The 15,457-nt window shown below is 32.1% G+C and overlaps 1 protein-coding gene across 1 annotated transcript; it reads left to right on the top strand.

Moving 5' to 3' along the window:
* Positions 1–4,949: 4,949 nt before the first annotated feature.
* On the top strand, positions 4,950–9,601 carry LOC132738720 (uncharacterized). The gene is made up of 3 exons (XM_060726313.1): positions 4,950–5,393; positions 6,576–6,722; positions 8,843–9,601. The coding sequence occupies exons 1-3, from the start codon at positions 5,177–5,179 to the stop codon at positions 8,998–9,000; spliced, it is 522 nt and encodes a 173-aa protein (XP_060582296.1). The 5' UTR covers positions 4,950–5,176; the 3' UTR covers positions 9,001–9,601.
* Positions 9,602–15,457: the final 5,856 nt, after the last annotated feature.

Consider the following 15,457-nt stretch of genomic DNA (forward strand, 5'->3'; position numbering starts at 1 on the left):
CTAAATTTCACTGATGAAATATGTAAGAAGTAATTTATTATGTGTAAACTTTAACGAAACAAGCATGTTTAAATATATTGTTTTTTTTTTTTAATTGAAAAAAGTATCCTCATATTTAACAGTTATAGACTTGTCTTTCTTGTTAATCACTCTGAAATTTGTAATAAGTCTATAATAGTGCACATCAATATAGTAGTCAAAATAAAATTACAGGTTTAATTTTTTTTTAGTTTCTTTAAGTTCATAATGTCAACTTAACCACTTGAAATATACATTATCCCAGAATTATAGTTAACTGAATATTCCAAATGTAAAAAGGTTGTTTTCTGTAAAATAAGTAATAAAACGAAGAAAAACTTATTAATATTGATAATACACATACATTAATTTGTTAATATATTTTGAATATTTTAGCATGGGAATTGGATGGTTTTTAAATCATTCATGTGAGACAAGCAAATGATACAATATTATAAACTCACCATTTAAGACGCCATATTGGACGCCATTTTGGATTTTAGAGTTTTTTCGGGTGGAATGTTTGGTAACTTTGTTTTTTTTAAGTCTACAAATTGTACGCTTTAATAAAATGTAAGTTTAAATCTGTGCAAATTTTGTCCGGGTTTACCAAAGCACATACTCAAACAAATTGAGTCTGAAATTTACATATAACGTTGTTGTTTTCAAAGCTCTTGAGGGTCCTTTTTCAGATTTTTTTACCCCGATAAAGCACTACTTTTGTCCAATAGCAAATCATTATCAGCCGGGAATTAGATAACCCTACAAATGCATGTTTACTCAAAAAGGAACCATCCCCCTTTTCAATAAGTTTACGCAACATGGTCATTTACTCACTTATGAAAAAACAAAATCATATCATTGACGTCATTCACTGACTCATGAAACACTCATATTTCATCAGTTTTTTTTTTTACAGTTTTTCGAGTAAAGCATTTCGTTGAAAATATAACATAACAGATGGATTATATATGGAGCTGTAAATGGTAGTTGCCTGAGCTGACCCTACATAGATTTTTATTGCAAATAACGCTTTAACTAGTGAAAACCGCTCAAAATTTTTACGCATGGTCTACTCTTTGAAAAATTAATGCCACACTCTCATATATGCATTACTTTTGAGCACGTTCTGAAAGAAAAAATAGTCCCAGATTACTCTAAAAATAATACTAAAATGCGCATAAGACTCTCGGTGTCAAGGTCACTTTACTTTTCTGAATGTCACGAGCAACATTTGGTGCTGCTCAGATTCGTCTATTTGGCTTTTACGACGTTATTAAAGTACTCTTTGGCTATTGCGACGTTATTAAAGTACACTTTGGCTATTACGACGTTATTGAAGTACTCTTTGGCTATTGCGACGTTATTAAAGTACACTTTGGCTATTACGACGTTATTAAAGTACTCTTTGGCTATTACGACGTTATTAAAGTACTCTTTGGCTATTACGACGTTATTAAAGTACTCTTTGGCTATTACGACGTTTTCAAAGAACTCTTTGGCTATAACGACGTTTTCAAAGTAATTTTTGGCTATTACGACGTTATTAAAGTACTCTTTGGCTCTTACGACGTTATCAAAGTACTCTTTGGCAGTTACGACGTATTCAAAGTACTATTTGGCTTTTACGACAATATGAAAATACTCTTTGGCTATTACAACGTTATCAAAGTACTTGAAAAAACTGATGGAAGACGATTTCCGGATTATGAAAACGCTATTACCGTTTTCCTGGAAAATTATTTCGCATCCAGCTTAAATATTCATAATCTTCTGAGTTCATCATTTTTAAAGACTTGAATATATTTTGCACATTACAGTTTTTCTGATTTTTAGTAATTTTTCTTCATGGAGAGCTGTAATAAAATACTTAAGTGATATAACACTAAAGTTATCTAAAACTAATTTAATGATTTATAATAAAGTAAAGTTATATAACACTAAGATGATATAACACTAAAATAAAGCGAAAATAACACTAAACGTGATATAACACTAAAAATGATATGACTGTAACGTGATAAAACAGTAAAGTGATATGACACTTATACGATATACCACTTAAATTGATATAACACTTAAATGATATAACCGGGAAACAATATATTGAAATAAAGACTTCCACCAGGTATGTGCTAAAGGGAAGCCACTTCCATATATACCTTACGGGATTTTCATTTGGAAAAAAGAAAAAGAAAATAAGAACAAAAATACCTTTAAATCTAATTTTATTGAAGAAGGACTGTGTGATATTGTTAACGGGCAGATTTTGCCTCTAAAGTTGGTGACTCTGGAAGAAATATTTTAGAAAGAAAGCAACTGTTTCCAAAAGTTATTTTTAAAAGTTGTCAACCATTACTTCTTGGGGATTGTCAGTGTTTCCTTTACAATTTCTGACTTAACAAACTTTGCCAGAGGGATTGGCGTACAGTAAAATAACTGTGAATTGGTTACAGGTTCTGACGTCATCACCCTTCCCTTAGACACTATACTTACCTTTTTTCTTTTTTTTTGTGTTTTTTTGTGTGTGTTTTTTGTTGTTGTTTTTTGTTTAAGCTAACTTCTATATACTAAATATTCTTATAATCCGACACTGCAATGTTTCTTACACATTTGGTATCATTAACTTAAAATACAGTCGTTGTCCATTTTGGATCTCTATTTTTAATGGTATCATAGTTTTGAGAACATTCTATTGAACATGAGTCAGAGTTAAATTTATTATTTCACACCGGCACTTTCACTTGCATACAATACAACCCTCATCCACACAACCGAGCACACGACGCAACCACACGCGCACACACGCACTGAGCATTAATTAAGTTATAGATGCACAAGTAGGAACCGTCGACTTTTCGTCAATCGCAACATTTCGACCCATTCCGTCAGTCTTCGGATAAGGACATCGAACGCAATAGTAAGATGCGGAAACACATCGTAATTTAATGCTGGGAATTTTTGACAATATATCTAGATTTCAGACAATTGTTCAATCATAATTTTAGCGAAATATACTTAATTTTCCTATGGATGTCAAATATTTACATTTGTTACACATCATGAAAGATTATACTTTCATCTAAAACCACGTGGTATGGTAGAACTACTTTCAATCGGTATCAAGTACGAGGTTATTATGAAGAAAGGCCGAGTTGTTCTGATAAACATTTAAATGCTTCCTAGCTTAAAAATTTTTCGAGGACAGTAGGATAAAATTGAGCTCTAAATAATACAAATGCAAAACTACTGTAATGAGTGACAGACTGAAATAATAATACACCTCCTGACCGGACAAAAAAAGTTGTTGTTTAAGTTTCTTTTTTAATTTTCTTTTTACAAAGAATTCGAATTTCATAAAAGAAAAGAAAAACCATATTTTCCCACTCATATTTTATAAAATAATCAACATATATGACGACCGCTGCATTAGCCTTCCAAGCCCTTTTTCGCAGCTTTATTTTTGTATTTTCTTTATATTTTGCTTTTCTATTTGTTCTGCATATTTTGATCTAGTTCTAACCCAGTGTAGAGCCAGTCAAGTCTATACATCCGTTCAGTCTGACCAGGCTGGATTCTGTTGTTAGCTCGGATTTTTGTATTTTGACATTTAACTTTTACAACAAATAATTTCAAATTCATTGCTACTTTCTTCAGGTAATATGCGCCTAATATGCTCTAAAACCATTATTTACATTTTTAAAACTCATGTTGGCCTTTACATAAAAGGTTTGAGCAATGTGCCTATAATTCTCTTAAACTTTGATGGTTCCTAAATCTAAAGCGGGGCAAGTTCATTACATACTATATATACAACGTAGCGTAGCGTAACATAGCATAGCATAATATAGCATAGCATAACATAACATAATATAACACAACTAAAGCACAGCCCAACAACAATACAATAAATTCGATACAATACGATACGATACGATACGAGCACAGCATAGCATAGCATAGCATAGCATAGCATAGCATAGCATAGCATAGCATAAGATAGCATAGCAAAGCAAAGCATAGCATAGCATAGCATAACACAACCAAAACACAACAAAACTACAATACAATAAATACGATACGATACGATATATTCAACGACAAGAAGTTAACTTGTTTTCGAGCTTCTTTACGAACAGTTATTTCTTACACCTTTTCTACAATATTTACGTTCTGAAATAACCATCCATATAGTTATTAGTGTACAATTTCACAGACATATACATATGCTGCCAACTTTGTAACTAATGCAACTAATGCAACTTCTTATGTAACAGGCCTTTTCCTGATTTTGTTATAACTTGCGGCCAAATACATTTCTTTGTTTTCTTTTTTATGTTTGCATCTTACATTGTTTATACACAAAGAAAAAAGTATTAATCTACTTGAATAATCGCCCTTAAACTACTTAAAAGATAAATATATCTTGTCCTAAATAAGTCCCACAAATTCAATTCTCTTAAATGCTCAACCGACAAGAGAAAATAATATAAATATTTAAACAAATATTTAAACTATTTAAAAAAGCGCTCTAATTTGTGATCTTTAATCTTTATTTTTAGAATTTTTGTTGAATTTCGAGTTTCCAAAACAAAAATGGTACGATATTTACCTACCTCGTCAATTTAACGAGTTATGTACGTTTTAAATAGCCCAAAAGTACTTAGACCATTCAATAGATGTACGTAAATGCGGGTATCGGATAAACACACTTTAATCATCTTGTATTGAAATTTAAATTAAAAATAGCACGTATTATCATTTTTCGTGACTTATTGGTAGGCGAATCATAAAATTAGGATTGCGATATATACGTAAAAAGTACTTGGGTGAAAAGAATAAATTACTCGCTGCTTAGGTCATTTTATATTACCTATAAAAATAATATACATGTATATAACCAATAGATATATAAGCGTAAATTCTTCCTGACTTTTATATAGAGGAACGCACTTAACAAGTTTGATTTAAAATAAAATTATAATCTTTGAAAATAATTATTATTCAGTTTTTTTTCAGGAGTCCGGGAATTTATAATTATTATTTTAGAAACATAAATACATAAAAATCATTAAATACAGCAAGGATAGAAATCGTTAACTTTACTAGTCCGTTCAGATTTTTTATACAAATAATCAATATATCTAGATTATCGAAAATGGTGTGCGGTGACAGTACGATAATCGCTAAAGTTGCGATGATAGTGATGATAGTTAGTGTGGTGTGTAGTACAATAGCGATATTTACACCGTATTGGAACGAGACGGAGGGTGCCAATGGGGACAAGATTTACACAGGGTTAGTGGTGCAGTGTAACAATACTCTAGGAGTGTGCGTCAGTGTACAGGACATTCTTGATAAATATGGAAACTCACGTAAGTTATACTCTTTGCGCACTTTGTTTCACCTTTTCAGTATGTATTCTAGGAGGGGGATGGGGGATTCACCCATATTTTTGAGATTTCCCCCCTATTTTTCAGAGGCAGGGGGAAAATTTTACACAGATAAACAAGGCAAAAAAATCAATAAATGTATTAAATTTTCATTTTTTTCTCTGTTTTTCAAATCCTAGAATAGTCATTGCTTTTGCGTCATATAGCATGAGTCATTGGTTCATTTACTGTTTCCCCTTTTGCGTCATTAAGCACGTCATTGGTTCATTAAAAGAGAACTTAGATAACGATATTTACTACGCTTCAAATGTCAAAATAATAACGGAAATGTCATTGAGACAATGCCTTTTGTGGCTGAAAGGTTGCCTATTTTCAGGATTTGTGCATTAGAATAACAGCGACCGTTTATCTCTGCTTGATTGATACGATTCACTCACAGGCACGAGTTTCGGACCTGGGAAGAAAAAATATGACCAGATTGATAAAAAAAACCTGTGTTCATCTTAAAAGTGTAAAAAAAACCCCAAAAAATGTAAATAATGATCCCCTTTTAAAATATACTATAAGTTAAGAGAAGGCCGGAAACTCCAGATTCGAGCGTACGAGCAAGGGATTCATTTCCCGGGCCGTTGTGAAAACAACTGGCCAGGCAATTAAAAAAACTTTTATCACTATTTCACGTTTATATTAAGCTTCAAAATGAGACCAACCCAAGGTCTCTAGCCCTCCCGTTCAAAAATATCTATCAGGAAACGAGCGACTTCGTGCTAAAAATCCTTGGTAGACAGAATTGCGGCACAACAATTCGGTACGTAAACATAGACTAATACATGTATGTCAGCTGACTACGGGTCAAAATTACTTGAATTTACTAAATAATATTACCAAATACATTAAGTTGGACCACTTAATAAACACACGGTGAAACCCCTGCCTAATAGTAACTGTTCTTATCTCAAATAATACACGGTGATTGAAAGCCTCAGTAACGAAACCCGCGGATATAGCCCTGTCTAATAGTTTTAATCTCAAATAACACACCAGTGTTAGTCTCAAATAACGCACAGTGTTAGTCTCAAATAACGCACGGTGCTAGTTTCAAACTAATTAGTTACAAAAATGTATTTAACATGACATGAACGGCGTTTTTCTTCATTTTCACAGAATACTACACAGACCAGCTATGGACTCTATCACTTGCTATGATTGGCTGGGTGTTTTCTATAGCGGCAATGGTGGTTCTTATAGTGTACGCATGTTTGCCGAACAAAATTACAGCAATTGTTGCTATCATCTTATGTTTCTTAGCAGGTAAGTCGACTTGACTTTTTTCTCCTTTTTACTTTTTACACCTGCCATAATTGTGTTTAATCTTATATTTTACAATGAAAGAAGGGTTATACATGTAAGGAAAATAAGCAATGGCATTGAATAAATAAATATCATTCAATATGTATGTAACGTTCAATTCTTAAAAAGATTTTTATAAGCATTTAGTTTATAATTGAGCCGTGCCATGACATAACCAACATAGTACGTTTGCGTCCGCGCAGTCTGATCAGTACCCATTCTGTTTGCTGTCAGTTTCTGTTCTTGTAATAAGGTTGGTAAGCGAACAGCATGGGTCCTAATCAGACTGCGCGGATGCGCAGGCTGGTCTGGATCCATGCTGGTCGCAAACCCATTATGTTGGTTTTGTCATGACACGGCTCATTTATCTTTATATTGTGATATACACAATTTCATTATCAAATATAGCTCTATCACAATAACCAATATTTTGAAATATATATCACTAATTCTACTCAACTTGATAGCGGAAAAATTGTTACTTTTAAGTTCATATATCTCAGTGAATAAAATGAAATAGATTTCAATAAAGACTGAGATCCATATTCATAATTCAAAAACAAATCCATTACAGGTACATGTAATCGAGTTTAATTTCAATAAAAATGTCTAGACAGGTGTCAATTGTGAACGACATGAACAATAATGTAAAACAATCGGATAAAATTTTATATACATGTTAAAGAAGCTTAACTGAGATAAAAAGCCTGAAAATCACAATATTTGGAATACTTACATAGACATAGTGTGACACTTAAAATGGAGGATAAAAAAGAAATATACTGTGATATAATTGAATATCTATTTTTCGGGCGATTTTAAAGATCAGTTTGAGCAAATGAGTTGCATATATATTTATTTTGTTGGGTCATTTTGCAGTCATTTAGAAAATTAGGCCGAAGTAGTGATCGGAAAATGTGCACATACGTTATTGGTATAGACCTACACAAATCTCGGAAACATATTTCTAGGTCGTTCATGTAAAAAAATGTGGAGTCCCTTCCCATTTTGATAGGAAACCATTTTGTTATGCCAACATACAAAGCACATGTTGCTAAACATATGTACTAATTTGTATACTGTACACTTCAATAATAAAGAATATTATGACGTTCATGAAATAAAAAGTACGTGCTTCGTAACATGTTTTAATGAAAATTGTTTATAAGTTACCAAGGCTTGATCCTGCTTTTATAATTGGATTGTCCTGATAATAATTATTATGATTAACAACAACAGTATCAAAGTCGTCATTATCATTATCAACATTATTTCGATTTAATTTCCCGCACATGACTTTGGTCATATGGATACAACCAAGTTTCCGCAAATGATGAAATGAATATAAACAAATTGTAGGTTTATCTAGTCTTTTTGTTTGAAAGCGGTCCTTTATTTTCTTGTTCATGGCTGATTTGTTTTTAGCAGAGAATGACCTGTGCATGTTCAGAGAGGGTACCGTTTGGGCAGATTTCGCAAAGAGGGTACCGATATGGATATGCACCGTGGGTCTAGGGAATTTAATTTCAATGTAAATGAATAGCGTGGACAAGCAAAAAGTATGCTTTTGTTGAAATAAAAAAAATACGATTGTTTTTTGTATAAAAATAATTTAATATCATTGTACGAATAATAACAATTTTATGCAGAATTTAATTATTATACTTAAAATGGCTGGTGCCACCACGACTGTTTCAAATATTTAGAATTTCATGATAAATAATTATTTTTTTGTCAAATTTGAGACAGATAGTAAAGGAGTGTTGTTAATCTTTTATAAGATATCAAGACTTCTCCACCTTAAACGGTAAAATTAATGATTAGAAATAGAAATAACACGTATAAAGTAACGTTATGTACTTCATTTGGTTTAATTCCCAAGAGCTAAAATCCGTGACGTACCGGAAAACGGTATTTAGCTACGTTTTCGAAAAAGTCAAGTCACTTGTTAAATTCAACCTCGGAGGATTTTCATCATCTGACTTTCTGGGACAATATAATCTTTCACAAGTCTCTACAAGTAGACATGAAATTGCTTTCTCTATAAGTGCATCAACCAATTATTTTTTCTTCTTTTTTAGGTGGATGTATTATAGCTGCAATAATTATTTACGGAGTTGGGTTCGACTCGCTGGTGAATTCAACTCTCGGCTGGTCATTTGCTCTGGACGCTGCAGCAGGAGGTTTGGCGCTCGTTGCCATGGTTATCGTCATAGTAAACTCCTGCCTCATACCTTAGGAGAGAAGACAGTTAATGATATAAACGACAGTGTGGAAATATGCCTCTTACACCATTGCGCAATGGAATAAGCGTAAACTCTTTAACAACGTGTTTAAAGGTTAAAAGATTATGTACACGGGATAAGTTGTCTTTTTTTGTATCAGAAAAAAGGCATTATATGACATATTGAAACACGTGTTTCAATTACATAAGCGACACATGTGTTAATTTTTAAAAGAGTTGTTCATAGTGTCCCAACGTTGCACAATAACTTTTTTTATGTGTCGACACATATTTCATCTGATTATTCTCTGTAGATTAATTATACGCATTTGCTTTCCCTGATTTGATTGGCAACAAACGAAGAAAATCAACAAAAGTGTTCAACCCTCCTCAAACTAGTTTATAACAAGTAATGTTCCTCAGTTGTGTATAATAATAGCAGCTCTCCTTCAATTGGAGGTCTAATCGACGTTCTTTGCCGGTCTTTTAATTGTGACCGGAGACCGTCGATTTAGGCACCGTATAATATCTATTTATGTTTCTTATTTTGAATGTTTTATAAAAAAAACTGACACGTATGGTTCATGAATGAAGCTGGCGAAAATTCCGTAACTTACGACTTTGTTCATGTCAAACAACTTTTAAACAAACATCCGCATGATCAAGATTTTAAGACTTTCTTGACAACTAAACGCTCTTTAAGATAAATTGTATAAACGTGTTGATGGTGAATCGTTCTAATCATGTATTATTTTGACATATATACAAGTTTATAGATCTGTAAATTATAAATTGTATAAAGTATACAAATCTTTTTTTTTTTAATTTTCTATTTTAGACGCACTGAGTAGATCGTCCAAATTTGCCCATAGTATTTCGAGATAAACGAAAAAATGACGATCAAAGTCATGATCTGATGGAATTCTTGTCTCAAATACTTGTTCTTTTGGTTCATTTCCTGTCACGTGCGATTGGTCATACTGTGACCAATCCAGAAGAGTTTTTAGGTAGTGCATGGCACAAGAGACCTTCACATATGTGACTCTGCTTCTTCTATATCCCGGTTTTGAGCACCGATTCATGACACCTCGGTTTCAAAGATCTCTTCCAAAAGACAATTAGAATTTACGGAAAAGCGGGAGATCGCACCCGCCATCGCTAGATTATTAGTCTAGCGCATTTCCACTTGACTTTGACCCAAACTATCAAAATAATCAGCATTTACAATGTTGTACGATTGTAACGTCTGTTTTCATTGGATAATATATGATGTTCATATAATATAATTTTCTACGCTTGAAGTATGAATTAGTGGGGAATTATTTCCCCTTGTATATTGATTAGTCTCCGCTAGGGGGAGTATGGTATGGCACGAGATTTTAAGCTTGACCGGTTTTAGTAGTCATTCAGCGTTGAGAGAGCCTACCAGTTCACGCGTAACTTAATTTTAAAGTTAATTATTTCCAATTCGCTTGATTATGAAAGCTATCATCTGTACTTGGGAAAAGCTTGTAAATTAGATACTTTTGAAACCGTATCATGTAATGAAATGCTTTAAACATTATTATTATGAAATATATGTTTAATTATATGTTAAAATATATGACTTGTTTTTCTGATATGTGAACGTAATATGTATGTTTATTTTATGTATATATATTGATATACATGTAGTTATTTTTGCTCCGCCAAGCGCTCTAAACAAAATAAAAATTTAATTTGTTATTTGAGTTTTTTTTTTTTTTTAAGACGATTTGTTATAAGGTATACACATTTACTGCCGATGAATTGAATTGTGTAGAATTATAAAGTCGTCGTGCGTGAACTTAAAAAAAATGTTCAAAACATTTTTATGTTTATGACAGTACAACAGTTATAGAACAGCTCTCTATAGAAATACCTTCTTTTTTACAACAGTAATATTTTCCACAAATTAAGGCTTAAAGGCCCATTATTCCTCAGAAATGCTTTTATTTTTACTTCACAAAAGCGTTTAAAATTTTGGTTTACTTTCATAGTATCAAAACAGTTACTCTTTGGCCAATAATCTGAACCATCTTTTTCAACTGTTGCAATAAATACAGTTGTAGTGAAGAAGTATTTTGTATGGAAGTCAAACTACTACTTTGATTACATTTATTTACTGCTACTTTCATGAGGTAACAAGCATCTTACATGCTCTTAACCCTTTTTCTAAACGGTATATAAATTCCAATTCAAATTTGCCAATTCTAAAGGAGTAAAAATTGATTCGTGTCTAAGGCACAATGGGCCTTAAACTTGAATTTCTTTAATAGACCCGTCTCTCTTTCATATTTTGGACAGGTCCATTATCTACTGTAGGGTAATCAAGATGTACAGGTTGAACCTTGGTAAAGGTTAATTATTTCTGAGTCTATCAGGACAAGGGTAAAACTATTTCACCAGGTTTTCATCGGGCATACAAACTACTTCTTAGACATTTTTAACCATAAAATATTTTTTTGTTACTATTGTTAATAGTTTCTCAAGCCACCAATACATTCTATAAAAGAGCCTTATGATCGCGGAATGAACATGAAACGTAAAACTAACAGGTGCATTTTGATTATTTGGTACATTGTACATGTAAATCGATAACAAATATTGTTTGTAAATGTCAGCGCCAATTGATCGGCAGATGTTTTTAGTCATTTTTTTGGTCTGATTTACCTGTAACAATAGAATTACCATGACAACCGTATTTCCGAAAACAAACAAAGTCCGTCTCTTGGAAACACGCATCTCAAATATCATCTTAACTGCGTAAGAAATAAATGTCAGACTACGATAATAAAAGTACGGTGATTCGTTTGTACGAAAAGCGTATCAATATCTAGCCGCATATGTAGCAGATTGAATATCGAAAATATATAAATGTTTATATGTCACATACGCTGTGTGTCTGCCACACAACACGGTGATCATGGGTGCGAGTCCTACTCGGGTCATGACCATGAATCTTCATATCATACCGGTACTGGTTGCTTCCAGGAAGCGGACTCGAAAGTGGTTGAAATAAGTTGCAAGAACTTGTTCCGCAATAGATCTCAACTAAATATGTTTAAACTAAACTAAAGAAATAATGCGAATGCAAATTAAAAAAAAATCATCGTTGTATGGGTCAAGGTTGCCCGTTTTCAACAACATAACTATCTTAATTATTTAAGTCGACCATCTTCAGTCATTTTTAGAGCAAATGGACTTTTTGTACGATTCTTAGCCGTTTTAACGATTTTCATTTGTGATTTTAAGTCACTTTTGTTGATGCTGAGGAGAAAGCCCAAACTTTCTTTGTTGCACAAATTTAATTACAAACTTGATGTCTACTGTATGTATACAGGCTATGTTCCAAATCATCAGCCAAATTAACTAAATTTTACTCCATATTTCCTTACTTCGAAATTTCATTGTTTTTTATTACTAGTAAATAAATCATTGTCTAACAAAACGGAAATATATGCAAGAAATTATGGACTGTGCTCAGAAATGCATTGTTAATCGTGTTTTTGTGCAATTCTTGGCCAATTTGAGTGGAAAGCGTTGCTAAACATTTAATTTTTTGATCATTTTAAGAATGATTGTACACAATTAGAATAATAATTTTTGAAAACAAAAGAAAAAAAGTTCCTTTAAAAGTATCATTCTTGTAGTCTAGCTTCAACGAGAGTCTTTTTACCAATGGATGTACATGTATTTTGTTATTGTTGTTGTTGTTATTGAGTTTCAAGTCGTCACGACACTGTAATATTATTAGTTATAAAGTTAACTGAACGGTTATAAATTATGATCCTATATAAACGGTTGTTTGCCAATAAAACACGAATCGCTAGGCGAGCGTTATATTGAAAACACTCGTTTAAATTCGACCATATAACCTTCCAGGAATCTTTATAGCGAATTCATAATACAGCTGTTACAAATTCAAAGCTTGAAAAAATTAAACAGTTAATTAAATCTTCAAGTAATTTTATAATGGTATAAGTAAAACTGCATTTCATAAAACTAACATATAAGCAATATATAAAAACAGGTTCTCCACAGCATGTCTGGATTATATTATTAGTTATAAAGCTGTCTGTCAGGTTATATGGCTCAATTTTATCGGTTGTATATAACCGTAACAACTCGGGGTAGGAGTTCCTTTAATGCATAACTACGGTCCAATGGCCTAGTGGTAAATAAGGTGGCATCGCGATCCACGGATCATTTGTGAAAGATTTCTTCAACGTTTTACAAAATATCTGCAGCAATCATTTAGTTATTCCTTAGTGTCTTTTTTATTTTTTAACTATGGTCTATCATTGAGCTATAAAGCTCAAAAGTTTCTAGATAAATACATGTACATGTATATGTATTTTTTTTAATATTTCAGTACACAAAGTCATACAGTGGATAATTGGCATGCTAAAAACCTAGTAGGCGAATTTCGGGGAAAAAATGTTACATTAAGATTCGAAACTACTACAATTTACTACATGTAATTACCTTCAATTTGAATTTGAGAGATCTGTGACTTTTGAGTTATACATGAACTATGTATGCGGTCATGCCATTTTTAAAAATCTGATTTACTTCAGAAGTTGATAATTACTGACGAAAGGGTATTGGCTATTCAAATGTCTCAAGTCAATATTGCCAAAACATTGTACTTTATCAAGACCACAGATTATATAAATATCACGATGCAAATTAAAACGTGAACTATACGTGCGTTCCACATGGCAATTATTACCTCCCATTGTCGCCATTTTTTGGGGTCCTTCCAGATCCCTAAAATGGCGGCCACTTTTGCCAAGGGTGGTAAATACAGGGAAAATTGGGAAATATCTATTAAAGATGAAGTCTGTACAGATCTTTGTTACACAATATTTATTTTCAATAATTAAAACAATTGCTATGATATTTACAGAAATAAATAAAATGAGTAAAATATATAAACTATGAATTCTTAAAACATGTTTTCCGCTACTTATCATCTGTAAACAAACGTGTCCATTGTCAGCCAAGTTACTTGCATGGCATATCGTTTGTTTTCGATGTCACATTTTAATAAATAATGATGAAAGATAAAATTGCGGAATAAGATTTTAGAAAAAAAAAATATCTACAGCACTTTTTTATTCTCGTTGTGTTCTGAAACCGTCATTCCCCTTTGCACTCGTGTAAAATACGATACATGATAAAAAAACACCACTTCCGTTTGAAATCAATAAGAAACCCACGCTTTACGAATTATGCAAAGTATTTGTGAACAAAAAAAAGCTTTAATGATGACGCCATACATTTTGGTATACATTAAAATTAACATTTCCGACATTACTATAATTTCAACTATCTTTTGGTGCTGGTATTTACTGAGCTCGCATATTTTAAACATTTCTGCATCAATGGGCGCTTGAAATTCCTTTTCAAACAAAGCGTCACTTCCGGTAAAACGTAGACATGCGCAAGAAATGCTTTATATAAACAGTTAAATGAAATGGAGATGATGAGCTGATGGTGGACTAAGCAACAAAACTAAAGCACAAACATGACTATAATGGCAAGATGACTTTTAGACTTGAAATAACTTGACACGGAAAATACAAAACATCGTAATGAGATTTTTGCCTTAAATGAATGGAAATGACATACTGAATTCAAATATAATGATACATGATAGGAATTTAGCTCTAGTTTTTAATAGATCTGATCTAATTGTTAAATAGAAACTGAAGAAATAACGTTTGCGTTCACTTTTAATTGAATCTGCACACTATGTTCCTTTCTGCTCTTATAAAAACATTTCTGGACAGCCTCATCAACTACTTTCATCAAATTTTGCAGACTTAATCAAACACATTTTTATCTAAAAACTAATTCCATTATTTATAAGCAAATGGCAATAATTTTTAGGAAAAAAAATGCAACGATCTTTCCTGCCAAATGGAAGAACATTTTCAAGTATGACCTTCGCCCCTTTTTGTAGAAACAATCGAACTAATTTCAACTGAAATATGATGTCATTTATCAAAAGCATATGGCAATCATTTTTTAGTAAAAACTGCAAGAATGTTTCCTGCAAAAAGAGACAAACATTTTAGATTATGATATAATATGTAAATATTATATATAATAATGTTCATTAGGGTTAAGACACTCAAAAATGCAGTAAAAGGATGAACATTCCATTTACTCAGTCGGGAATTATTTTGCCCAGCATTTTTTCTTTACTAAGTAATTTGCATGTATTATCCCAGTGTAGCAATTGGATAGCCAGTCTGCCATTTGCATACAACTGTTAATACTTAAAAAGGTACATTTACATAAAACTGCAAACATTGGGAAAAGTCCAATTAGCTTATCATAAACGATTTTTTCTTCAGATAGCCATTGAATTTTTAAAAAATTCATATATTTTTTTTTAATTTATTTTGATCATTATTTTTTCAATTATTGAAGCTTCCGAAAT

Source organism: Ruditapes philippinarum, unplaced genomic scaffold (assembly GCF_026571515.1).
Source record: "Ruditapes philippinarum isolate M1 unplaced genomic scaffold, ASM2657151v2 ctg777_1_1_1_1, whole genome shotgun sequence".
Lineage (NCBI taxonomy): Eukaryota > Metazoa > Mollusca > Bivalvia > Venerida > Veneridae > Ruditapes > Ruditapes philippinarum.